At 45.6% G+C, this 27,196-nt stretch overlaps 1 protein-coding gene across 1 annotated transcript; it reads left to right on the top strand.

Moving 5' to 3' along the window:
• The first annotated feature begins 4,073 nt into the window (after window positions 1–4,073).
• msl-2 (male-specific lethal 2) lies at window positions 4,074–26,511 on the top strand. Its single transcript, XM_075682308.1, has 2 exons — window positions 4,074–4,910; window positions 19,487–26,511. Exons 1-2 carry the CDS (start codon window positions 4,184–4,186, stop codon window positions 19,879–19,881), a joined length of 1,122 nt encoding a protein of 373 aa, XP_075538423.1. The 5' UTR covers window positions 4,074–4,183; the 3' UTR covers window positions 19,882–26,511.
• Window positions 26,512–27,196: the final 685 nt, after the last annotated feature.

Below are 27,196 nucleotides of genomic sequence, written 5' to 3' on the forward strand. Positions count from 1 at the left end.
GCTTAGGTAAGTAGATACCAGGGCCGTAATGGAAGAAGGTATGTCCATCTGCGTGAGCTTTGTAAGGAGGAGCTTGTGGTAAACTACATCAAATGTTTGCTTTACTTAAGTCGAAATAAACAACGTGTAATTGGTGGAGCGCCATGATACAAAACCATGTCGTTCACCTATTAAAATGTTCTTGGCACTAACAAAAAGCAGCAAATGCGATACAGATGATTCATGTGGGCCTCTATGTATTTTCTGCACTTCTATAGCAGCCGATTTATGCACGGGTAATACTCGTGCTACCTTCCAAGAGCTAGGAAACGCACTAAACTTTATTGAACCATTGAACATGCGTGTGACAACAGGGACAAGTATGCTTCCGTTCGTCGTAAGCAGTGCAGGAGGAATACCATCAGGGCCACAAGAAAGGGAAGGTCTGAGGGGCTTCATACAATATCTTCATTGAAAGCAAGGTCTTCGTTGACTGATAATGCACACGAAGTAACAGATAGAGAATGAAGGTTACTTGAGGTATAAACATTTTTTACATCAAACACAGGGCAGTGATCCTCCACAAAGGCATCAGCAACGTTCGGAACAAGATTGTCTTTTTTATCCATTTTCATCAAGACGTATTCTTACATCTTCAATGCTCTTTTTAGGATATTAAAGAGCGGGCATGGTTCCATAAATAATATTAATAATAACCAATCAATCAGTCAGTCAATCAAAAGTGTTTATTAATGTGCCCAGGAACAACCTCGAGGGTCTTGGTGCTGGCGCACTCGGCAAAACAATGCACAGGGAGAACAATGAAAGCTCACACACGCATACGCACATACACGGGCGCGCATGCATAAAAAAGAATAATAATTTTAAGAGAGCATAAAATGTGTACACGAAGAGAATACAAAGCAAAATGAAGAAACAGAAGAAAGGATTACAGAGTGACGGAACACACAGCAAATATGAGAGCTTTTGTTCAGTTATCTGCAAATTGCAGTTACCTCTGCAACTACTTTCAGGAAAATATTAAAATTAGGCATGAAGATATCCAGGCACTCTGAATGGGCGCTATATGTCGCCTGCACTCAAGAGAGGGTCATAAAGATCTGAAGGCTCAAAGGCGCGCTGTTTCCTTGTGCCTTTCTGCGGAATGTAAAAGCGCTCTATAGAAAGCAAGTGCGAGCAGCAGGTTTTTCCATGTACTAATTTGTGAAGAAGAAGAACATCCGATTTGTTGCGTCTACAGGTGAGGGCGGGTAACGTGAGCGTATGTGGTAGCTCTATGGAGACGGAAGGCTTTTGACAGAATGGATGTTTAAACGTAGATGTGAACGTTTTTTGCACACTTTCGAGAAGTTCACGATTTGACCTACAAGTGCCGCCCCAAACGACGGAGGCGTACTCAAGAACTGGAAGGCATACGCTCTTACATAAAGTTACAAACGTCCAGGTTGTATAAATTCTCTAGTCACCCAACATACTGTGCCGAGCGTTAGAAGTGTACGCTGCCTCGTCTGTTGAGTGTGGGGCGAGAAACTTAGAGAAGAGATATTCCAAGGTCCTTTGTTCCCTGAGCTCTTGGCAGAAGAGCATCTTTAACGCTGGAAATAAAGTAGCGCTGGTCTTCCGCGTAAACCTTACAACTTTCCTTTTTGATGCATTTATGACCAGCTTGTTTCCAGCGTGCCATAACGCGAAATTTGCAATGTCCTTCTGAAGAGCGGCGCGATCATTAACACTTTTTACCTCTTTGAAAAGTTTCGCGTCATCAGCATGTACCAAAATTGAGGAAATTTGAATGACTTCCAAAACGTCGTTAATACACAGCGAGAAAAGAAGAGGGCCCAGGACAGATCCCTGAGGAACTTAACTTGTAACCACGTCAAGTTCTGACTGACCATTTACGCTAACGTAGCAGTACCGGTCGTGTAGGTAGCTTCTTATCAGCGCTGTGACAGAGTGGTGCAGATCAAATTGTGGCAACTTTTTAACTAGTAGTAGTAGTAGCAGTAGTAGTAGTAGTAGTAGTAGTAGCAGTATACATTTTATGGCAATTCATGTGGTGTTCCAGCGAAGAAGAGGACTGGAGAAACAAGAAGGACAGGAGGAAGAGAAACAAGTGGCCAAGGTAGCCCTTTGTAAATTAATGAATGTATTCTAACCCGTACCTTATAATTATTGCTGCGACAAACTACTTTATTCGCTGTTCTGCAGGCCTATAAACATGCAACATTACCTTCAAACCCCTAAATTATGCATGTATTAAAGTTGAATGCCAAGCCGGCATGCCCACCCTAGTCAATTCCATTTCTGCTCGTTTATTCTGTTGTGGCAGTGACGAAATTTTTCATCATGGACGAGCAATAACTTGTGATATCCTACACCGTGTTTCATGTCAGTTGTCAAATTTGAATTCATGAACAAGTGAACCAGCCTCTTGGAGTTCTGGAGCTTTTGCTTGCTTGCACAAGGCTCCGAAAGAGTTAATCCATGTCCTTTCATTTTCTTTGCTCTTTTACCCCTTTATTGTAATTTTTCTCTCTTCTAGATTAATTATTTTTATTTTATTACCTCCCATAGCACGTTATTATTACTACTACTACTACTACTACTACTACTACTACTACTACTACTACTACTACTACTACTACTACTGCTGCTGCTGCTGCTGCTGCTACTACTACTACTACTACTACTGCTGCTGCTGCTGCTGCTGCTGCTGCTGCTGCTGCTGCTGCTGCTGCTGCTACTACTACTACTACTAGTACTACAACTACTGACTACAGCTGCAAGTTTCTTTTTTTTATTCCTTTATTCATAATCCTCACAGGCTGGGTTGGAGGTAGGTAAAGGGGGTCACGCCGTTTGACATGATAATGCCTCTGATTCTACATAGTATTTGGTTGTCAAGAATGGCCGATCGTCATGCATAAGTGCACGTGAAGCCAATAAGGAATCACTTTCGCGAAACTGTAAATGGAATGGTTCAAGTGTATAAACTATAAAAACTGGAACCAGACTGGCTTTGTAGTTTAGAAGTGCTAATGTACATGCTGGAGTTTCGATTGTTGGTCAACTCGGCGTTGCTGGGTTTGGTATGTATTTTTAATGTGTTACTTTATGAATTCAGTAAAGAGAATAAAGAAAAAATAAAGTAAAGCGAAAGTAAAGGTAAGGCATTAGTCCCGGGTTCAATCCCCAATAGGACGAGTTATGTTTTTTTTTTTTTTTAGCTGTCGACCTTTTCTTTTTTGTGAGTAGCCCCGTGCTATCATCGGGTTGCTGATATATTATTTTTTTCAATGAGCTGCTTCTTGAAGCCGGCTCCTACAAAATTCGGGCAGGGATATGGCTCCAACGTCAACTACTCCAACACTGAAGCTATGCCGCATATAAGCTCTCACGCATAGTGATTTCAAAGCGAAACAGAGAACATGAACTGGCTTGTCGAAGGTTGACACAAGAGGACAGAGTTCATTGATGAAATAAAATACGCCAGTCAAAGCTCATTACATGTCGCAATATTAGTTCGGTTATGTCAGGGCAATGAGCCGAAGACGAAACTGGCGATATCCTACTTGTAAGCTAAGCGAAATGCACGAAACAGCAAAATATACAGGAAAAACAAAAGCAACAAAAACAATAATTTCATCAACAGTGTTACAATCATGATTCATCCATAAATATATGCGCAGGAATTGCAGGCTAAACCTTACAAAAACATTCTTGACACTATCGCGCCTGTAATATAGTGTTTAAAAGCATGCCTATTAGTTTATTGCTTCTTTTAGTCAAAATAAGAAAAGCTAGACCCGAGTTGAGCCGCAAAATGTGGGGAACGCGAGGCTGTGTGCCCGTCTCTGCTTGGTTTAAACGAAGTTTTATGGAGCAAAACCGTGGCTCCCTTCTTTGAAAGCGGTTTTGAAAGATGCTGAAATATGAAAATAGTTTTGTTTATGGCTGTTCTTAGTGCCAATTGACTACAAATGCTGTCAAATTCGGCGCCAGTCCGCCGCTAACAGCTGACCCGCCATGCCTCGGAACGAAACCGTCAGCCGAAGCGGCAGCGACATCGGCAGCCCATAAACAAAACATGGGTCGGAACGAGCGCTAAATGCGCATGAAAAGTCGGTTTTTAATGTATTGCGGGCGCGAGGGAGACCTCCAAAGCAAGCCCGCATTGTGAATCATGAACGCTTTGAACCTCTACCTAGAAACGTGCCGAAAAGTGTTCGGATCGGACCTCGAAGACCACAGTGCCTGGGCTGACATATATCGCCTGCTGTCTCTGCTTAGGCAGGCACTTGCGTGCAGTGTGTGTTCCAATCTCCTGGTCGTCCCGATGTCTTCGTCTTCGTCCAAGTGTCGGCACGCGGTTTGCAAGGGGTGCATAGGTCAGACAATGCGGCTAAGCGCACCCTGCGTCGACTGCAACAACAACACGTCCGGTTTCACCGAGAACCTGCAGCTTCGCATTGTGCTACAGTGCTACAAAAAGATCTGCCGCTACCTGAGTGCGCCCAGCTTTCAGAGGAAGTGGGGTAGTCTGAATGGTGGTACAAATATTACTTTCAGGGACCTTGTCGTCGAAGGGTCGCACCTGGCCGATAACTATCGGCACGCAGAGCCAACTTCGACTAGCTTACCGTCGACGTCGTCCGCAGTGCCTTCCTTGGCAGCTTCGTCATCATTTTCTCCATCGTTATCCTCATCGTGTGTAGCAGCAGCATCCACAACCGTACCTACTCAACCATCGCGTGTTGTGAATCGGACTTCGGCCGTAGCCGCGGCCGCGGTGACGAAAAGTGTGAATGGTGACAGGACGCGTCGCGCTGTGCTGCTCAATGGAGATGCATTGGCACTAGCGCACGACCGTGCCATTTCTGCGCCCTACAAGCTCATAAAGGTGCCCGCAGGTAGGTACTGTGGTTTGAAAAACAGCACGTTTATTCTCTTTGGTTGCCTGAAAATGCCTGATTGGAGGGGGCTGTGCCGTTGGTGCCCCTGTGTACTTTCGGGGCGCATACCGCGGTTTCGCGATTGTCACCGCGCACTCTTTTGCTGGTAGGATGCTTGCTAATATTTCGAGGACGGCTTCGCATGTACATTAAGTGACAGTGCAGCCGTCACACTGAACTGTTGCCGAGCCGTTAATTTGTGACAATGCGTTCAGACACTCGTATATGTGTAACGGTTTTCCCCGTTCTGACTGACATACCAAACACTGCCACGATCCCGCATTCTTTCGCGAGTGCTTGGTGAAAACTCTGCGTGCAAACGAGATTCTGTGATTCGCCGAACGGTTTGTGCCGCTTTTGGACGCACTCGCTATTTGGTGAAATTGAGGGACGAATAGTTTGAATAGTACAGCTACCCCTGTTTCCAGGGCTGGCTGGTTTGAGTGCCGAAGCTTTCGCGACCTTTCACGCGGCGGCGCGCGTTACCGCCCCTCACTCGTACGTTTGGTGGAGTTGACACCAGATGGCGACACTATCTCTTGCGGCGGCCAGTTTGAACTTTGTTAATCTGTGTAGCGGCGTCGAGGTGAAATTAGGGGCCTATATTTATACCGCCCATCGGATCTTTAGGTTCGAAGCATCCAACGAATGGTTGCGATAATAAAGATGTGCGAATGTTTAAACCGGCCAAGGCCAACGCCAAGGCTTCACTGCTGTTTCCTCTTTGCTTTATCACTACATATGCAAAAACGATGTTATCTTTCCGTCCAAAGCTAGAAATTACGATAATTTACAAAAAGAAAAAGAGTTTGAACTGGATGCATGCAGGGACACTTTGTAGCTTTAGTCAACTTATCGACGTATCGTTCTGTTGCGGAGTACGAGCTGGCGGTTTGGATTGCCGACCCACCACGACGATCAACTGCCTTCTGTACCATAGAGCTCCAGCTATGTTCGGTTTTCTCTCTCTCTCTCTCTCACTCGCTTCTTCTTTTCTTTTTTTTTTTTTTTCTTTTCTAAGCGCACGCGTTGGTCTGTGAGTGATCATAGCCTGGATTTTTTGATGGTTTGCATTTTACATTGTTCCTCAAGTATGGCAGAGCCGGCCCCGCGGCGTGCTCCCGCCGAAGCGCGGTGTAACGAAGAGTGGGCAGGCGATGCTGCGAACGTACGAGATTTAAAGCCAAACGAAATCGGTGCGGAGACGCGGTCGCCGTGCTTTTCAATGGGTATCAAGATCCCATCAAAAAGTACGCTGTGTACGTTAAATTTCAGCCGCCGAACGAGCAGAAGGCGTCGACGCTAGCCGCCTCTTTCCAGTGGTTTTGTTTGCTCTTGTTCGAAGCAGCCGAAAGATTGTCTGAAGTGCAGAAAGTTTTGTCGCTTTGGGGGAACGTACTGGCCACGAAAATTGCGTGTCCCACTTCTTTTTCTTATTTTCCTTTTTTTAAGGAACTATCCACCCCATAATTACCGTACGAAACCTCAAGGCCTCGAGAGCAACACAAATTATTAATTACAGCACCTTTTCGTGCGATCCGTTCACAACGCGTTTCAAGCGCTGTGCAACTTCGAGCGCGCACAAAAAGGAGAATCATCACGTCAGCGAAAGCGGTGGTGTCGGAGTGGGGGGGGGGAGGGGGGGAGGGAAGGGGCGGGGGTTCGAAAGCTCCTAGGCAGGTCTAGGAGTTGGGTTGTTGAAGGCCATACAATGACCGTGTAGCCGAATAGACGCAGTTTTTCGGCAGTGTATGTGTGGACGCGTCAGTGGCATCTGATAAAGTACCTCCATGCACGTTTCTTCGCCGCCATCGGTGGCGCATGGATGGAGGTGCTTTGGTATCTGGTACCGCGAGACCTCGACGAAAAGTTTTCGGTGTCGTGATGGGTCGCGCTTTTTCACGTCCGAAGCCGCATCGCATTTCTGGCGCGCGTTTTTAACTTCTCGCGTTAAAGGGTAACGCAATTAATTATTTATTGCGCTCTCGGAGGATTGAGGCCTCATGGCGTAATTGGCGTAACACAAGGTAAAAGCCGTTTCACTGCCCCACCGAGCCGCCTGTTCTCCGCCTGTGCAAAAAGGACAACCAGCAGCTCTTGTTGCACTTGGTTGGCACATAGTTCAAGGAAAGCGCTACCCAAAGCAGACGCAAGAAAGAGGACGAAACGTTTGGTTCCGAGTTGGATTTATTACTTAGACAGCGATTATACTGGCCGCTGTCCACGCTTTAGGCGATAGCACTGAAGTAATTTTACTAACACAACACATGCTCACGTGCCCGCTCAATGCTTACGGGCAAAGTTCGTCCATGTTGAATATTGTCGCGTAATTTTTATGCGCATCGAAGCGGTGATCGTTCAACGTGAGTACCTTGGCTATACGTATACAGCGATCCCACTGATACGGCGATCGGCAGGAAGCAGCATATGCCCGTAGACACAACCGCTGTGTTTTCTACGCCTGTCCGGATTCCGTTTCTGTGTGCTCTTGTGTTGCGGAGAACTGTGCCAAATGCAAACAGCGCTGAGCGCGAGCTCGACGAGCGAGCGAGGCGTGTGAGCCACAGCGTTTCAGGTGTACAAACTTTAAGTAGCTGTCGTGAACTTGAACGTTTTGTTGTCTCTTGAAAGTGAGATAAAACCAAAAGTGAACGCGTTCGCATTTGGGACGCGATTTCTGTGTGCTCCGTGTAACGAACATCTCTGATTGTGTTACGTACGAAGTGCTACGGCTACAACGTATGCGACTGAACTTCCTTGTGTCGATGGATGTTCTCGTTCTTCCTTCAGCCTGATTGTGTAGTGGCATGCCCGTAACGCCGTGCTAGTAAACGACGCACGTGATCGTTACTGTCCTAGCGCTTGCGTTTGCAAAATTATTTCAGAGATGTCGCATGGGGTGTGCCTTAAACGTTACCACTCGTCCTGCGAATAACTCTTAGTTTGCCTCCTCCTGTACCTTCCGGTGCGGTCCTTCCGCCGCCAAACTGGCTGCTCCGTGAGGCAAGGAAATTACTTCTACTGCGTTTAAGTAGTGGCCCTAGGTTAAACATGTCGGGCGCATTAAGAGACTCATCTTCACAACCTTTTCACACTTGGGACAATCTTTCGGCTGCTTCGAACCGCTGCATACAAAATCTCCGAACAGACGCGGCCAGCCTGTATACGCTTCGTGCTCGTCGGAGGCGGAAACTTTACGAACACTGCGCAGTTTTCTTGTCTCTTCCGCGCAGCTATCACCGGCTGTTAAGATCTTGAACATCGAAAAATTTTACGCGGCGGTAGTGAACGCGTGGATCACAAGGAGGCGGCCGACCGCAGCAGCAGGCGAATACCCTGCTGCGCCGTGCCTTGTCGTCTGCTACGTGAAAACTACGATCGGGCACTGCGCCGCGGTGCGGCAGGAAGGACAAAGTCACAGAAAGCACGTGTACAATTCACGCAATATGCTTGCTCACAGTCGGGAAAACCTTTCATAGACTTCAGAGGTTATTGCTGGAGTCGTTTGTTCAAGGTTAAAGCGCGCAAGAATGCGCGCGCGTCGCCCTATATAGCGCATTCTGTGCAGGCCCGTTTAGACAGCGCAGGCTTTTGCGTCGTTCACAGTCCTGCTAATTGCGTCCTTTTAATTTTGTTAATGAGATTTTGGTGGCATTGTATGCAACATTACATATAGGGAAGTCCTCCACTGGCACGTGAACCAATAGAAGAGACGTTTTGTGTACCAGCTCGCGAATTCGATCTCGAACTTCAGATTTCCATGAAGTGGGCGGGGGGAACAAATGAAGGCTAGTTGGACTGTATTGGTGAATTACGCTTTCACAACTTAGCAAAGCGCCACTTAGCGAGAGGTGGCTCGTATATAACCCGTTCGAGCTCATGTTAAGGAATTTTCACAAAGGCTGTAATTCAGGCTGTAAGTCACAGCGGCGCCGCTCCCTTGAGTTTTCGATCAGCCGCCCCCTTTCCACTCTGCGTAGCGTTGCTGAGTGACGCCACTCGGGCGAGCGATCTGATTGGCTCCCCCGCGTAACGTCATCGGGGATGCTAGAAACGTGTCGCTTCATTGAGCTTATTCTTTTTATAGCAAACACACGCATAGTGATTTGCATAACCGTAAAATTAAGCACGCAGATGCAGTAAATGTAAACGTCTCTTTAGGTCAATGGCCCCCTTGCGCCTGACAATGCGAGTCGTCTGCTGCAGCTGTGGCAACGGCATGAGACGCGGATGGGGTTTTCATTGAAAACAGGTGCAGCGACATTTTTGGCAGCAGAAACGTCATTAGTCCCAGCGCTGTATTACGCTTGTCTCGTACTACACAGCTGTGCACAGGGAGTACACTGCAGCGACTGCACGCTGCAGGATATCGTGAGCGCTGCATGTCCTTGATTCAACACAGCGACCGCCACCCGCAGCATTGAAAAGGAAGGCGCTTTCAGCGCTAACCGCAGGTTTTGCATTTGCCAGACAAGCCTAGATTTGTGTGTAATTTGCCTAGAACGGTAGCACAGAAATATCCCAGCAAGCCGAGATCCGCGTTGCCACGGCAATTGAACGTGCCTTACAACGTGTCAAAACACCCGCCAGAAAGCCGCCATTTGACTTTGACATATACAGTTGAAACGAAGTGATGACCGCTCTCAAACTATTTTGTTGAATTGGGAAGTTTGTAAAATCGAGAAATGAATTTTCGTTTTTTTCTTTTTCAAATCTAAAATTTTAACGTAACGATACGCAAAAGCTACCGCGGCATTCTTTTTGCCGCTAATCCAGCCATCTGTCGCATAAACCACGCACTAACGAAAGCAACCACCGAGCAACCCTATACCGAGGCGGTGATGAGTCCGCTGTTGCGCGCATCGGTGCGGCGTGCAGCCGCGTCGAAGTAAAGCTAGGGCTGTGGCCATGGCGCCTAGATGGTTTAACGCGATAGATTTCGAGCGCATGCTCGACGAAAAATCCGTCTGTGTCAAAATTACAAAGAAATCACCGTCTTTTTTTTCCTCATTTATCTCAGGAAAAACTTCGCTAAATCGAATTGGGACAAGTTAGTTTCGTTAATTCGGGTTGACGACAACGTTGAACCCTGTGGGTACCTGCCGGGGAATGGAAGTGTCTTCTCTTCGTTAGATCGGGAACGTCGTAAAATCGGGTTTCGTCAGATTGACTTTTAACTGTACGAGGTGGACCCAACTATCATGCACCCGAGATTTGAAAATATGCAAATGCCACCTAGCTAGACAGAACCAAGGTAACGTTTGCCGTCGCTTGGAGATGCTCAAAATTGTTTTTCCACTTCGGCTAAATACATAATTAGTGTTAATTTAATCAATCATTTTGTCAAATATTATAATTGGGTAAAAAAGTGTCAATGAGAAAACTGCAGAGCAACATGAACAACTCCCTATGCACTTTTCTGTTGCACAATGCGTGCTAAATAAAAGTTTTTTTTTTTTTTCCGAGCGTAACAGAAGCCCGCGAATGCACGAAAAGTGCCTCTATTGGCCAGTCGTGCAGCAATTGTTACGAGGGTCCAGAAATTCTTATTCGTAAGCTTTACGGCACCTCACATCCAACGTGCCTTCCATTTCCTCTAAACTCGAATAATGATAGTTTTTTCAGGGCACCGTGAAACATGAATGTTACGTTCCCAAGTGCTTCTATAGTTACACTAAACAGTTTAGCTTTTCTTTTTTTACAAAAAGCGAGAGGCTGTTGGCTTGGCCGCTCCGAGGTGCCCTCCCCAGTTTGCTGTGACGCCTTCGAAAGACTGCATTCCATTCCAAGGAAACCAGAGGCTCAACCTAGAAGTTTCCGGGACATTTTTTTCCCCGCGCCAAACTAGCTTGTATACAAAGAAAAAGAACTGAAATTCGTGGCTTCACGCTGTGACGTTAGGACGCGACTGAGTTCGAGATCGAAGCTTGGAGTTCATTTTAATGCGAATAGCATTCCTTGAGAACTTCACCATGTTTTTCGAACGTTTGTCCGTCCGTATCCAATCTCTTTTGTTTCAACTTGGGTCACTGGGTGGTCCGTGGTCTTATGGGGTAAAGCTTCAGGCTGCTGTGCTGAGAACGTGGGCGGCTGGGCATGTGCCGTTGCGTAATGTGCTGCTTTTTGTAGGACAAGCAAAAATCGTTTAAAATTTACCCGGTGCTGGGCGGAACCGAACCCGCTTGACATACTGCATTCAGGCAATGTAGCTTGGAAGATGCGCGCCACGCGCTTACTGCGCGGTGGCGCCGCTAGGTGCCGCAGGTGTCCAGAGGGAAGCGCGAGAGAGGAGCTCGGTTGCAGGACGCGCCTCGTAAGTGACGCGCTTATTGCGGCGGTGTAATATGCGGTGTGTCGCTGCAGTGGTTCAATACTAATCGCATTGACGTCGACAGTCAACCTGAGGTGGTTCCTGCCGGTATTTTTTAATGCGAAAGCTTTGTGTGTCCCATGATCGCAGAAAAGCCGGCGTCGTCCGCGGCGAGTGCACGGTACCAAAAATCATTGCGACGTCATCAGCGTCCTGTGTGATGTGAGTAGTAATACGGAAGATGGTAAATGGTATAACAACGTTTAATATTAATTACGGGTAATCAAAGTTAGAACAAGTTGGAGTAAGGTGACTTAAGGCGGACTAAAATTAATTAAAGTGGATTGAGCAGGAATAAAGGGGATTAAGATAGATTAAGGTTGGTACAAATTAGAGCGAATGAGTAACAACTTTATATTAATCGAAGGGATGAGCGGTTTGGGAGGCTAAGCTACGTAGGCTGCCAGGATCCCCGGCCGTCCGGCGCATGACGTCGGTCCAGAGTGCGCGCCCATTGGTGGATGCCCGTGTGCATCCGCCTCGGAGGAGTAAACGCCCCCTTTTTTCTAAAGTTGTATCCGACTATACTTAAAGTATAAACCCCATGCAAGCGATCTTGCACGCGACAGCGACAGGCGACGCGATGGAGATGGCTGTCGCGTTCGCTCGTCGCCTACAAGTTGCACCCCATGCGAGCGATGACTTCGAGCGACGTCTCCCCAGTGTTGCCGGTATGAGGGCAGCAATATAGGCGCCGAAACTAGCGTGACGCGTGCTTTATTAACTTAAGTTGATGTATTTTACTGTAAAAAAGCAGCATAAAATATTTCTGAAAGTCTTGCAGTAGGTTCTTATCCTTGCACCTATAAAAATTCAATCGTTTGCTCGTTCCGTGCGACAATCGGAAGTACTGGAGTTACGTACATCCAGTTCCGGCTTTGCGCTATTGGCTAGTCGCTCATAGCACTTCCGGGCGACGAGCGACGAATTCTAGATTCCGAGCGATCTGTTCTAGACCGAGCGATCTGTTCAAGCGACGGCCTGATCCGTCGCGCAAACCCGTCGCTCGTCGCTGTCGCGCACAAAATCGCGCTAATGGGGTTTAGCCTTAAGAGGGGAAAAAACGATATCACGAAAGAAACAAATTATGGTAACTCAAAGAGAGTCCATAGAATAAAGAAACAACTTTAGAGAAGGGAAACTGTACCTTCCACAGTGGTTCGAAAATAAGAAGCGGCAGCGCATGGAACTTAGCCCGGGGCCCGACAGATGGCGCTGCTTAAACAGAAAGCGGAAATGTCTTTTTTTTTTTGCAATATCCAATATGGTCGCTTTATTCCGGTGGCGTACGCTGGGTGCGCGCCGTGCTGGCCTTGCTGGCGTTGCGGCATTCCTCAGCTGCCGCGTTTTAATTGCCAGGAGACTAAAGAGCCTCTACTGACGCCCATACAAACAAGCCACAAGTGAGTGAACAGGACGTGCGACTTTATTGGCAGAAGAAAAGCAGTGCATCGTCTCGTACGACAGCAGAAATAAAATTTGCATTTCGAGATACGCTGAAGCCGTTAACACGAGCTCGTAAACTGCTCACTTTCGTCGTCGCACATGGCGATATGGTAACGCGCGACAATTAGTAGCGCAAGCAAATTGGGCAGTGCACCACCTGTTTGCATCGACAGTCGCCGTAACTTGCATTGCGAAGCAATCGGGTGACGCAAGGCATCTGCTGCCGCAACCAACACAGCGATATGGACTAGTCGGCATTTTAGCGTTACCTCATTTTCAACCTGCACGTTTCTTTTTGCTCTTTCGGGGGCCGCTAATGTGTAACTCAAACTTGGTGCCCCACATTCTCAATATGGGCCACATCACGGTCGATGAAGGCCCAGAAGCATAATTTGCCCGCGGCTGTAGCAGCAAAGGTCGAATGGGGAGAGCACCAATTACGGTGCATGTAAATTGGGATCCTTTGTCGCTGTGCGGACTGCAGGAGCGGACGGTTAACTCGGGAAACTGTTGCCCATGCAGCTGACCAGGGCGCCACATCGAAGAAACATAACACGGCGACCATTATCAAATTAGACTCTGCATTCAATCACCGCATAAGGTTCAGACAATACACTGTACATTGGCTAAGATCCACATGACAACATTGGGCATTCACGCACTACAGGTCGTTTACAGCACATTCAGCTATCCAACTTCAGGCACAGTGCTTGCCTACGTCGCTCATGGTGGTCTAGTAATGAGTGACAACCAGCAGCGCAAGCAGATTGGACAGTGCCCCACCTGTATGCATTGACAGTCGCCGTAACTTGCACTGCGAATAAATCGGGTGACGCAGCCACCTGCTGCCATAGGCAACACAGCGACATGAATTACCCGGCATTCTAGCGTTACCTCCTTTCCTACATGCACGTTTCTTTTTGTTCTTTCGGTGACCGCTAACGTGTCGCTCACACTTGGTGCCCCACCTGCTCTCAATATGGACATGGTCGGTTTTGTGGGAATAACCATTTTGCAGGCCTTTCCACTCATGTGGATATCATACAGTTCAAACCACGTAATCATCTATGATAGTCTCCGTACACGCCAAATCGCAGCCAAAGAAGGCCACAAGCACACTTTACCCACGGCTGCAGCAGGAAAGGACAAACAGAGAGCACCAATCGCAATACATGTAAACAGGGAGTTTGTGTCGCTGTGCGGACTGCAGGAGCAGGTGCTTACCTCGAGAGGCCGTTGGCTAATGCAACTGACCAGGCCGCCACATCCGAGAAATGTAACACTGCAACTATGATTAAGTGGGACAACACTGAAACAAGACTCTGCAATCAAATCACTTCAGCATACTCTAACATAATGCTCAACTTATACATTGGCTATGATTCACATGACAACAGCGAGCATACACCCGTACGGGTGGCTTGCGGGACATTTAACCGTCCGACTGTAGGCATGGTGCTTGCCTTCGTCACACATGGTAGTCTGGTAACAAGCAACAACCAGCAGCGCAAGCAGATTGGACATTGCGTCCCACGTGTTTGCACCGACAGTCGCCATTGAAGATAAGCAACTTGCGTTGCGCAGCAATCAGGTGATGCAAGCATCTGCTGCCGCAGCCAACACAGTGACATGGAGTGCCCCGCATTTTAGCGTTACTGCCTTTCCAACCTGCATGTTTCTTTTTGTTCTTTCGCATGCCACTGATGTGTAACTCACACTTGGTACCCCACATTCTCTAAATATGGGCATGGTCGGTTTGTGGACATCACCATTTTGCAGGCCTTTCCACACATGTGGATATCAACTTCATAAACTTCGAACCATGTAATCATGTATGAGGTCTCTGTTGATGCCAAATTATGGAAGGTCACAAGCAAAATTTGCACACGGCAGCAGCAGGAAAGGGCGGAACGGGGAGCACCAACCACGGTGTGTGTAAATTCACAGCCTATGTCACTGTGCGGACTGTAGGAGCAGGTGCTTGCCTTGAGAGACTGTTTCCCAATGCAACTGACCAGGCTCCCACATATGAGAAATGTAACATGGTGACTAGTACCAAGTTGGACAGCGGCGAAACCAGATTCTGCAATCAATCACTTCAATGTAGCTTGCACAAAAACACAGGCTGTCGAGCAAGAATAACAATCCTGAAATGAGACTAGGAATTCAATATGGGAATGAGAAAGCTTGCATTCAAGAAAGAAGCCACTCTACCTTGCAAGCACTGAAAGCCAAAAACTTTAAGAAAAGTTAAATGCTACATAGCACACAGTGTAAATGTTAATGCAAGACACACGCAAATGCCGCATCAGTTATTTCAGGAGAGGAATTGCACATGGCAACATACACTAGAAAATACTGCTACAGATATGTTTGCCTCTAGACAGTGACTGGTATTAAATATGAGCAAAGAATCAGTTGACCTTCAATGTTTGGATGAGAAAGAGGAATGATCTCTAACAACAATGTGGAATGAAAAAGCTTGCATTCATTGAAACAAAATTATACTTGGCACGAATTGGCAAGGCCACGAAGCTCACTAAGGAAGGGCAAGCTGACGGAACACTCTTGGCCAGCATCATCTGTGCTTGTTCAGAGGTTGCAGGTACATCGGAAGACACAGAATTTTTGTTGTTGAGGTACCTGGATGACTTGGCCAATATCTGTGCTGGTGGAATGATGGCGGAGGCTCTTTTCACTCTTGAAACAGTCATCCGTAGACTTGATATCTCATCCAAATTATACTAGAATGGCTCTTTTGTTCGTGGTCTTACGAATTCGGATCCAGCCCCTTCCTGTTAGTGTAGATGGGAGCTCCCATGATGACCGAGATGTACTTGGCACAGACTCTGTTGGGGCAGAACAGTGGCACATGAGACACAGCAGAGATTATCCAAACTCATGTAGTGTTTTCTTTTATGTTTGAACCAATTATGCTGAAATGTAAACATGAACAAACGTTCAGATCATCTGCTACAAACAAATGACATGTATCTCAATACTAGCAAGCCAATACAACATATATCAAGCATATTTATTTCTGTACCAGGTGTTGTTTACCTTGTAGTAGCAGCCAAAGTCAACGCAATTACCTTGTTGTAGCAGGCAGCAGCTTCTGTTTAGTGCATGGAGTGTGTAGCTTTATACTGGTGCTGTCCTCATTACTGCACGTCTGGAACAGAAATTTTGACTGCATCAGAAATTGAATAAGCACAATTTTGCAATATAAAATGCGAAAAGGTGCGACATCTACATTGTAATCGTTTGTGAATACAGAACACATGCAAATGTGCACTGTTTGTTCTAGGGTGCTTAAGCAGCATGGTAAATAAATATTGTTACTTTCCGTAAAATTGATGTCTGCATAACTACAATGCATATCAACAGCTTAAGTATTATTAAGATCATAAATGAGAACCTTTGTGCGCACGTTTATACACTAGAAGAGATCACACTGCTGGTTTCACAAGCAAATAGATGAAAGACATGAAGCTATTAGAAATGATGCATTCTTTTTGTGCATGAACGTGATGCACCGCTTCACTACTGCAAAAATGCTCTGAGGTAACCCAAACTGAACAGCAAAAACATTTGGAACCAACAGGTACGAAATATGGATGAATTATCATGCGTGCAACTGTTTAATACACTAAATTGAGTACATTAGCTTCAGTTTATCAAAGGGTTATTCGGTTCTGTGAACAAGAGAAGTTGCCGGCGGCCTCGAAAAAAAAATATATATCGATAAGGCTACTCAGTCACCCATGGCTACGGCTACAACGAGATGAAAAATGTGACACGCGTTCCGATATCGCTTTCTCTTTCGTGAATGTGTGTATACTGATGGCCTCGCAACTGAAAGTTTATTTCGGAAACAGCAACGGAGGGTCCTGACTGTCCATATGTAATGCAGCATCCAGTTCGTTAACTTGCCTGCGCCTGTAAATTAACGAGACGAATAAATTACATAGCGATTGAAGCAGCGATATTTAACGACTCACCGGTATTGCTGTCCCCAGTCGCAGCAGGACCCGGCTCCCATTTCGATGCAGACGTGTTCCACACGGCTCACGACTGAAACCTAGCTTTCCGGCTTACACCCCAAGTTAAATAACGCCAGATATCGAAGCGCAATAGACAGGTTTTAGCTCAAAATAACCAACCGATGTACGAACCAAAGAATCCGTACCTGCCGTGAACGCGAACATACCGGTAAAAATTTTAAATCCAGGCCAGATGTCACGTGGGAGGTCGATGATGCTGAGCGCTATTTTGCGTTTAAAATGGCAAAAAACAACAAAGTTTGTAATAAAGAGTTCAATGTAAATTAGGAATGATAACTTTGTACTCTTTATCATGTAATAGAAACGCTTCGGTTATTGTAAAAGAAAGTTTGTAGGTTAAAATTGCGCTTACTACAGCGCCTCTAGTAAGAGATAATGCGCGCAACGGGGAACCTTTTTAATTGGTGTACTATGCCTCTTTCTTTAGCAGCGCCGCGCGGTCGATTTTTTCGCCCTCTGTGGCCATTTGTTGAACTTGCGAGTGTGCGGGGCCTGGAGAGTCTCATTATTGTTCGAAGCGAGATCAGGATACCTTAGAACACGCACTTATAAAGCGAGATACAACAAAGAAGAAGCATGTGCTTGCTACGGTTAAGCTAGAGAAATGAAGGAGCACGTTTTGTTAGAATGGGAAAATATCTACTCAGCGGTTGTTTTAGGCACCTCTGGTTTCGTTGAAGCCCTTGGTTTCATCGAGAACGGGCAAAGTAGACATGTCCGCAATAGAGATTAGTAAGAGGCGATTGGAAGATTGGTGGAAGAAAATAGGCAAACGACAAACAACGGAGGCGTAAAGAACAAAGTTCCCAATAAGCGTTCAGAAAGCGTGGTGATGGGAATTCTTTGCGGTTTTTTATTATTATTTTCTTTTTTTAACATATGTAGGCCATTGGGCAATATGATGACAAGAGCTCGGTGGCGCAACCCACCGCCCCGTTCCAGAGGGGACGCTGATAGCATCCCTCCATCCATTTCAGGAGGTTTCTCTCGTTAGGCTTGGACGCGTTCGAAACGAGAAGCAATCACGAAAACTCAAGGTTATCTATAATACGATGTCGTCGAAGCAGCCTGAGACTAAGGAAAAGCCGTTTGCACAGTCATTTGCTACGAACGAAGTTAATTCTACAAAAACAACGCCAAGTGCAGTTCGAAGCGGGCAGCCGGTACCGCCGCCGTGTTTTATACAAACTACGCAAACCACTCAATGAGGGTAACGTTCATTCTGAGAAATAGCGCATTTCGATCCTGCTATTCCGCTACACACCCTAAACTAAAGCTGTCTAATGTTTACGCACTTTAAGAAATAGCGTTGTCCAACATTTCGACACCCATTGCTCCCGCTTCAGCGTGAAGGCTCGTCATGGCTACGCTCTCGTTGATCGCCAGTAATTATCGAAATGGGCTTTCGCCTCCTCTAAATTCACCTGAAACTGTAGTTACGAGTGCATAGCGCGGTCAATTTCTGAGATTGTTTGGCTATTCCGGCGTTCGTGTGCCTAAACGAGATGCGTCCGCATGGCAGCAACAGTATGGTTGCTAAATGTATTGCCTTGGCTTGAATGCGTTGGCCAAAATGTGCCAGACGGCGCTGTGTGTTCTATCGTCCTTCTTACGTTTGCATTCCCGCACGTTAGACCAAAAAGCTTGGAAGAGACGCGCACCGTAATGTCCCGGAAAGGTACTTGGGTTTAACGTACGTAAGGCTACAAACGCTATTCTAAAACTTTTGAATCGTCTTCAACGAACTTGGCTGCAGTAGCATTCATGTCTGCAGACAGAGGGTTGCGAGGCCTCCTGTCATAATCTGTTGCCTACGCTTAATTATGATATATAGTTTTAGATTAAGGGGACGCAATCGTTGGGGTGCGCTACTACGCATGCGCAGTACCGTAGCCCCAAGCGCTGGCGGGCCCCACACTTGCCTGCCCTTAACCTAAAACCCTCTAGTAAGCGTCCCACGCATGCGGTTCGTAGCGCACGTAGAACTTTCACGTCTGCGTGCGTCTTAAATTTCACGTCTGCGTTTACAGCTATCTGACAGCTCTCTGCTTTCCTACCGCCGTTCCGTGGAGGAGCGGTGCTTGTGCAGACGATCTTAACGCATCACGTATCATGCAAAGCGAAAACTTGCATCAGTCAACCAGGTGATTTGAACAATCGAGAATATGTGTCTCGGTTTATGCGTTCTTTATTATAGTTGATGGTGGGAGCCTTAATTGGTCAGCGGTCGAATCAGCATGCAAGAGAAGACGTTTTGTATTGTTGGAAAAAAAAAAGCAGGGAAGAGATGGAGCTGGGGTCCTCACAGGCTTAGGCCCATGCTTTAGGATGTATTTTAGATGTATTAAAGAATAGAAATAATGTAAGTGGAAATAGGCAATGCTAGACTGAAATAGATAGCAGAACCTGATTACCTCGAACAGGCTAAGTGGCTATTTGTCGCCGCCCTGTTTCACAAGGGATCTCATTACAAATCGATCGTTATCAGTAGCTGCTATTTAAGGGCTTACTTAAGAAACTTGCGTGAATTACCAGCCTTGTAGCTTTATCAAGATTGCTTCAACAGCAAATACTTATCTAAAGCAAATTTAGAACATGTTCGGTTTCGTTGCAATTGGCCCTTAACGTATGTTGTCGTACTCGTTCTTTCGCAGTACTGGAGATCAGCCGATCCGGTTCGGATTCGACGTCGGCGTCGGAGTGCGGCAGCCCTTCGGCGGCGGTGCCCCCGACGCCAACCGCTGTGCTGCATTACCAGCGGCCAGCGACGACGTCGGCACGCCGGGGCTGTCGGTGTGGCGCGGCGAGCCTGAATCCGGGCAAGCTGACGTGCTGCGGCCAACGGTGCCCTTGCTACGTGGCCGGTGCTAGCTGCAAGACGTGTCGCTGCAAAGGATGCCGCAACCCGGTCGACAAGATCACCCAGCTCTGGGGCGAGGCTCTGCAAGTGGGCGGCGGTCACGATGCCGTGAAGGCGGCAATCGACGGCAGCAAGCCGTCCTCCGAGCCACGGACACATGTGGTGCACATCGTGCAGGTGGACGAGTGACGCAACGCTGGTGTGTGCAAGGGCCATCTGTGTATGATCGTGTTTCTGTTTCATCACATCCTTCATTGAAGCCATCAGCATTGTGGGTCTATACCTGTGCGAGGACAGTGTGACGAAGGGCCTTCCTGGAGAAGGGGTATGTGCTGTGGTATTCATTAGTGGTGGACCCAGTGGACTCTAGCATGGCAGCGACCTACTGGCTGAACACCGCGGGCGGTTTTCTCCTTTGGCCGCTTTGTAAGCGCCGTCAAGTCTTGCAGGTCTCGAGAGCGTTCTTTAGGACGCCGGTCGACAGTCTTGGTTTCAAGCTTTGGGCTGGCAGGCATTTAAGGGCTGTCACGTGCTTGAAGGTAGTTTTGACACACTGACATAGAGGTTAAGGAATAAGGCACCATGATTGCCGGCTGCAAATGTAGAAAGTGCAGTGTGACATTTCTTATTGCCTTTGCAGGCACCCATACATGAAATTTGCTGTTGTGAGACACACGCACATAACACAGTGCACTAAAAGTCATTTAATGTGTAGCAGTGCCAAGATCCCTTCGTAGCAAAAAGCCATTCCTTGAAGTTATAGGTTTCCCGAACGCCTTGCTATATCTTTTGATTTTCTGTACAGATATATTTTCTAAATCACTCACAGTTTATGACAATTTCAGACTCGTAACACTAATATGCAGGCAGTAACTATAACCACATTTTGTTACACACAGTAACTACTTTCACATTTTAATTTAAGTTTTCGTAACTAAAAATTGAAAGGAAATGAAAGAAATGCCTGGTAGCTAAAGCTTGTATTTTTTGTAGAATAGCGTGCAGCATGGTAGTCTGTATTTGTGGTGCCTCATCTTTCACACTTATGTCATGTGCCTTGCATCATGGTTTCACTAAGCCTGGTACTCCTGACGGCCTCCTTGTGCTGACTCTGGATTAAGCTCAGATTTCATAACTATGCTTGTTGCAGTAAGCTGCTAGTCTGCAGTCAAATTACAGCCCAGATGCCTGCTTATCAAAGCAATAATTCCATTTTTCAGGCCACTTCACAAAACGGAATATTTTGTGCCAAAGTGAGTGTAAAGTTGAGAGACTGCTCTTGGTTTGTATACTCCAGGCTGTTAATAAGCTTGTGTCAGTATTCTGTGTTGCAAAGTTTTGTAAAGGCCCAGGAAAAAAGCATGCCTAGCAAAAAAAAAAGAACAAGTATGGGCTCGAGCCAACATCTAGACACTGTCAGTGTTGTGCTTAGATCATGAACTGTGTGGCAGCAGGTTTTAAACTGAACCCACAAATGAGAAGTACAGCTTGATGTTCCTGTGTTACTTTGTACAGCTCCTTGTTTTCTCGTGGTGCCTGTTCTATTGTGTTCAGATGTTGGTATGCCTTACTTGAGGTGCAAGATGGGCCGAAAGTTTGATAATCATTTAACATCCATAAAACAATTTTATATGGAGTTCTAAAGAACAGACTGGTAGGTTAGTTGGTACTGCATAACCTAAGGTCAAGTGCAGAAGAGTGCACAGGATGATGGAAGGAGACGAAGACACAGCACTGTATCTTTGACCCCGTTTGCGAACCTGCATGCCCTTTTGCACTCTACCTGAAGTTATTTTTATATGCTTTAGTCTGTCACGTTTTGTGGAGGGCAGCACCTTGAAGCAAGCAGTGCTGACTATTGATCACTGCCTTAGACCGTGAGATCAACAATCACTTGCAGCACATCCTATGAATTTTATCATTGCACTGTAAACACACTACCAAATAAGCATTAAGGCTTATGTTTACTCTCTGCATGCTTTTAATATCTCAATCAAGTGGGCATTCATCATATTGCTCAAAGTTTTGCACTGCCAAGAGAAGATATGCCACTATGTCGAATGATGGGCCAGCCCTGACACATCTTACTGTTTGAACAAGTTTGTTGAGTTCTGAATAATTTTGTAAGATGTTCAGTGTAGCACTAAGTTGGAAGACGTTTTCTCAACATATTTCATATAGGGTTGACGTACTAAATTAATCTAGTAAACATCACTACATTTCCTTTTAAGAACCTTGGTTGTACCACTGTTAAAATTTATGTTTACACTTGTGTTCTATACATGCAACATGCAATTTTCCTTTGGTATTAATGTTCTATTGGCAAATATACATTGACTGAAACTCTGGCATTGTTGCATCACCATTAGGATAGTGCTGTCAGAAGGAGGTTGTTTTCTTTTTGCTTTATTTTGCCTTGTTTTTGCACAGGGTGTTATTAAAAAAAGCAACAAAGTCAAAGTAAATTATACATTTAATGATTGCTTTTGCTCAATTCTAACAAACAATACAATAGAAAATGTAATTCTTTTGCATTTTTAGTGTTGCTTCCATCTCTTTTCAGTGCATTTTACCGAGGTTCCTATTCGACGAACAATAACACAAATGTCCTTTTATAAGAGTACTATGGCCCTTGGTGAGAATTTATACCAAGTCCTTATTTTCATTTTGCATGATCAGCTCTTTAAGTATAGCTTTCTATTTAGAATGTGTAAGAAAGTTAGACACCAGAAGTTATTACACAATTATGATGTATGTGCCAGCATTTCAAAATTACTGTATTTGCATTGGCCGAAGGCATCTGTACTCAATGGTGGATCTGATAGATAATTGACATTGCTTCAATATTTATGCAAGTCATCCTGGCTGTCATGTCAACAAGGTGGCAGTGCTTTGCTTTGCAATTCCTCAAATCATGTGTGTAGTTATTCCAAATGATGCTTATTGCCTTACCAAGAACAAAGATTTTTTTAATAGGAATGTTCAAGTTTAACAGATAATGTTTTGTTTGTTACTTTCTGTATTGCACTTTCTTGGTGGACATAACATATGTTTTCATTGTGCACTGAGACATATCAGAAAATGCTGTAGCGACTTAATTAAAGAGACCCAGCAACTTACACAAATGGATGTGCTAATAGAAGGAAAAAGCTCATGAATTGAGCGTGGATTGTTTGCAAATGCAGGGGTACTGGCAGTGTAAGAGCGAAAAGGTAACCCGTACTATAAATGTCTTATTCACACTAGGATAACTTAATGATCTCTCACAGAAATGGAGCATGTAGCAAGTTCCAGCTGGATGGTGTGAAAGTTGTGCTCATTAAGAAGATGCGGAATTTCGTGAACTACTCAGAGTGTTTGCTTATGCCCTCTGCAGATGCTGCTGTTCTTAGCCAACATCCTCAGGTCAAAGCACCATTTCTGGTATCACTTTTGCCCCATCTTGCACCTGCATTGCAACCTGCATGCATTGTGATGTATCAACAATAACTTGTTTAGGAGAGAAGGTTTGAGTGAATTAGCCGCTGGTTGCACAAACAAACACAGGTACGAAATGAAATGTGCCGAGTGAGATGCAAGTTATGCAGACTTCAAATCTTGATTTTCTTCGTGTGAGCCGCTTGCTCGGAAGTTCACAGCTCCCTGTACAGTTATTGCTCCCTCGCATGTGTAAATATCTTGTAAATATATACATATTTCATATATGCAAATTTTGCCTGTAACTACGGTGAATATACCAGCGGCATATTTTTACAGAGATAAATAAGAGTAAAGTTCAATAAAGGTCGCACGCTATGGGCCAAAATAATGCCTCTGATTGTGGCAGTACAAGGCTGTCTTCATTTTTTTTTTAATTTGTCACGAGAGAGTTTTCAGTTTTTGGTTTATTTCTCACTGAGCTGCTGGATTCTTGTGAGCAGCCTGTGGTGGAATGCAGAATGGTTCTGCTTCTTGGATACCGACTGCCTTTTGTATTTGTACAGTATTGAGATCTCTTCTGATTTCTGTTCCTTCTTAGAAACTGCTTTTTATTTCTCTCTGCCATTTTCTGACCGACGCCGTGGTTATTCGTTTCTGACCGTTGCTGTTATTACATGTTCAATAATTTAGCTCTGCTACCTTCACAAATAATCAGAAAATATGTGTGTCCTGGCTGTTTGGTTTTGTGCGCATTGCTTTTCTTAAAAGATAAGCTCAAACAGCAGATTTAGTTTAAGTAGTGCAGAGCAGCTAGGTGTGCTAGTATTCACATGTACAGCTCATTAATTTTTCTCTAACAATTGAATACAAACAGTCACACCTGTTGAAGCATTTCATCGGTGTTCCCCTGGTTTCGTAGTTTATCTGCAGTAGTCTTGCTGAAATAGTGCAGGATATATAAGGAATCATTATTGATTCCTTAGGAATAGGGCAGGAGTTCAGTGGAATTAATAGTATGCGCATGGAAGCATTTCAGTAGAGGTGTGCCCGCCTGTGGCTCTCATAGGCTTTTGAATATTGAATACATGCTTGACACACAATGCTTTTCAAAAGTACGTCGGGTACTGTGTGCATAACAGTACTTGCCCAAAGCTCCATACGTTTAGAGAGTTCTGAACGCAGGATATCTATTGATCTTCCAGTAGCTCACGGCCGATGACTAGTGCATTCTTGACTGACCAACCATTTATGTACATACTCGTGAGCCTAACTGCGAAAATGCACGGTATCTGCAGCCATGCAAAAAAAAAAGAAAAAAGAAAATGCCATGTCGCAAGGAAAGGGTTCGCGTCTCTAGCTCGTGTCTGTCTTGTGGCCAGCATGAAGTGCTTTCTCGAAAAAGGGTCCTACGGTGATGATCCCAACTTTGACTGGCTAGTGTGTGCGTTCCGAAGAGAGCATTTGCCATGCTGCACTTTCAGAATCACTCACAGCGTCAACCTATGCTTCTAGCGCTTGCAATCGGTGCAAAAAACAATTCTCGAACCCTGAATGCATGTCGACTACGAAACGGGTGGCGCACCGATGCAATGGCCAGTTGAATCTGGGAGCTCCGAGAGCCACCGCCAAAGTATGCGATGTCTTTCCAGCCGAACCAATTAACTAATGTTACGGCGTTGTGGTCAAACCGCGGGCGAGCGCCTTACACACTCCTTTGGTATTTCAAGAACGTTAAACGTAATCGCGCAACGCTGCGAGAAGGCTGTTGGTATCAAATGCCCGCGCAGAGCTTCCCAGTGTCGCGGAACCGACCGAGGGGTCTTTATTGCGGCGTAATCGTTGGATTCCGAACAGGCATAGAACACGATCGCAACGGCAGACAATGAATAACCTCAGCGTTCGCCTCGTGTGCTTTGATTTCTGTGTCTCGTTCATATGCGGTACGGTGTTCACTATGATATGGTAGTGGTCCTGGGTTATGTGCACGAACTTTCCCGTAGGGCGCACTGTCGCACCTACCCTTTTTCTATGCTCGCTCGCCAGACCGCGCGAAAAGCGCGACTCAATGTGGTCTCGGCGTACTTAAATGTAGAGGTGTGTGCATTGCCGACTCCTGAAAAGTGAGAGCTCTTTCTAGTTGGGATTCGGGCTTACGCATCGAGAAAATGCCCGCGCCTCTGACTAAATTGTTCTTGCATTTGTTGGTTTTTCTCGCAGCTTTTTGTTTGTTCGGTAGTGCTGTTATTTGTTGAATGCGCTAGCCATGTAGTCTAAGCAACGTGCAGATCGAGTTAGTATTTGAAAAGTAATTCTTGACTGCGTAGTCGCGATTCGTTGCAAGTCAACTTCGGTACAAGTGTGTGAAAACTGCACTGTGACTATTATCTTGGGAATGAATGGGAAAATCTTGTTTTCTCGACACGTATACGCTCAGGTAAAGCCGAGGGGGCGTTGCGAGGATCACTGCATCATATAAATTTTATTCTGATTTTTACTTAATTTGATAGTGTACAAATTCTCGCGTACAAACGATGCAGAGCTGTTCCATGGTGATCTTGTTTCGAAAAAAGCGAAGATATGACGAAATCGGCGTTCTCTTACAGCTGCACTTGCCGTGAAAGCATTTGTCAGAAACTGGAGGCGCAAAAAAAAAAAAAAAATGAATGTTGCGATTAACCTGTAGTCGATTTGTGACGCTGGCGTAGTGAAACGTGCCCGTTTTGTTGGATCATAGTAAAATATTTGGCTACGCTCGATTTACAACGATTTGCTTTCTTTCTTCCTGTTACTCTTAACTAGTTCACATCGAACAAATATTCATTCGTCTACTTGTTAATTATTGTTTGTTAAGACAAGGGAACACACGACTAGACAAGGTTTCTTAATTTGCTGTGTGCAACTTTTTCCTTAAATCCCCCATAAATAGTATGTTTATGGAAATCAAGGCAATCCAAAATTCACTTCATCCAAAAGATGAACGGCCATTTTGGCCGTGAAATAAACGCAATCCGTTGCAGAGCGCGGTCATTTCTCGAAGTTGTTGCCCGACGGATAGTGAAACTTCCACAATTTTTTTCTCTTTGTAGTGAGCTCTTCCTTTCTGGGCAGACTGGCATGAGATCTTCATCTTCTTTTTCACGATTTTTGTGTTTTTTTTCCGCAATCATTACAATCTCTTTCGGGGACCTGCTAGTTTTATCTTGTGGCGGAGAGAATGCTTCATCTGATATTTAAATGACTTGCGATTGTAGGAGTGTTTATTTTTCTTTCTTTCTTTTTTCTTTTTTGATCGATGCCAAACCAACTTTCAAGTTGGAGTGCAACTACGCACAGGTTCTCAGTGACGACCTGAACATAAATTTCTGTTAAAAACAGAGAATAAAATTTTACCGAATTGAGTGTCTGTGTCTTAATTGCATTTTATATTAGTTACCTGTTCGCATTTTCATCGGAGCTTCCTCATTCGTTTTCTTGGGGGAGTGCTGACACATACTTTCGGAGTTTACAAACACTACCACGCAGTTCCCGCGCGTAAAGAAATAACATTTCGCAAGTACGAGGTTGTGGGACACTTGTGAGATATGTTAGTTTTGTACCAAAGTTGTCTCGAAGTGCCTAACAGGGTGCCATACTCATTACCGTGACGTTATTCCAGAGAGCAATATCAGTGGAGGAAGGAAATAAACTGTAGGAGAGAGCACTACGTCACGCAGCCAGCCTTGGTAGGGTGGCTAGTTCTAGCCTAGCCATGGAAAGAGAGCACACCGTGAAGCCACTCTCTCTTTCTCCCTCGCGGTATCTGCCCAGCACGTGACCTCCCAGAGACAGCGTATTGGTCGAGGTTTGATTGCCGGTAGTTTTAAATCGATGCGCACTTTTTCGGCTGCGCCATGGAGGAAGGCAAAAGGATAGGCCTTGACGTCGACCTTTGTGAAGCTCGGTGACGCCGGAAGTTGTTACTCTGCCATCTTGTCGGAGCAGATTCTTCTCTCTTTACATTTCTTGCCGTCAGCGTACAACCACACCGGGCCGCACGGACGTGAGCGCCGTAGTGGTCCGACCGACGGATCCAATCGCGGTGTGT

Source organism: Dermacentor variabilis, chromosome 2 (assembly GCF_050947875.1).
Source record: "Dermacentor variabilis isolate Ectoservices chromosome 2, ASM5094787v1, whole genome shotgun sequence".
NCBI lineage: Eukaryota > Metazoa > Arthropoda > Arachnida > Ixodida > Ixodidae > Dermacentor > Dermacentor variabilis.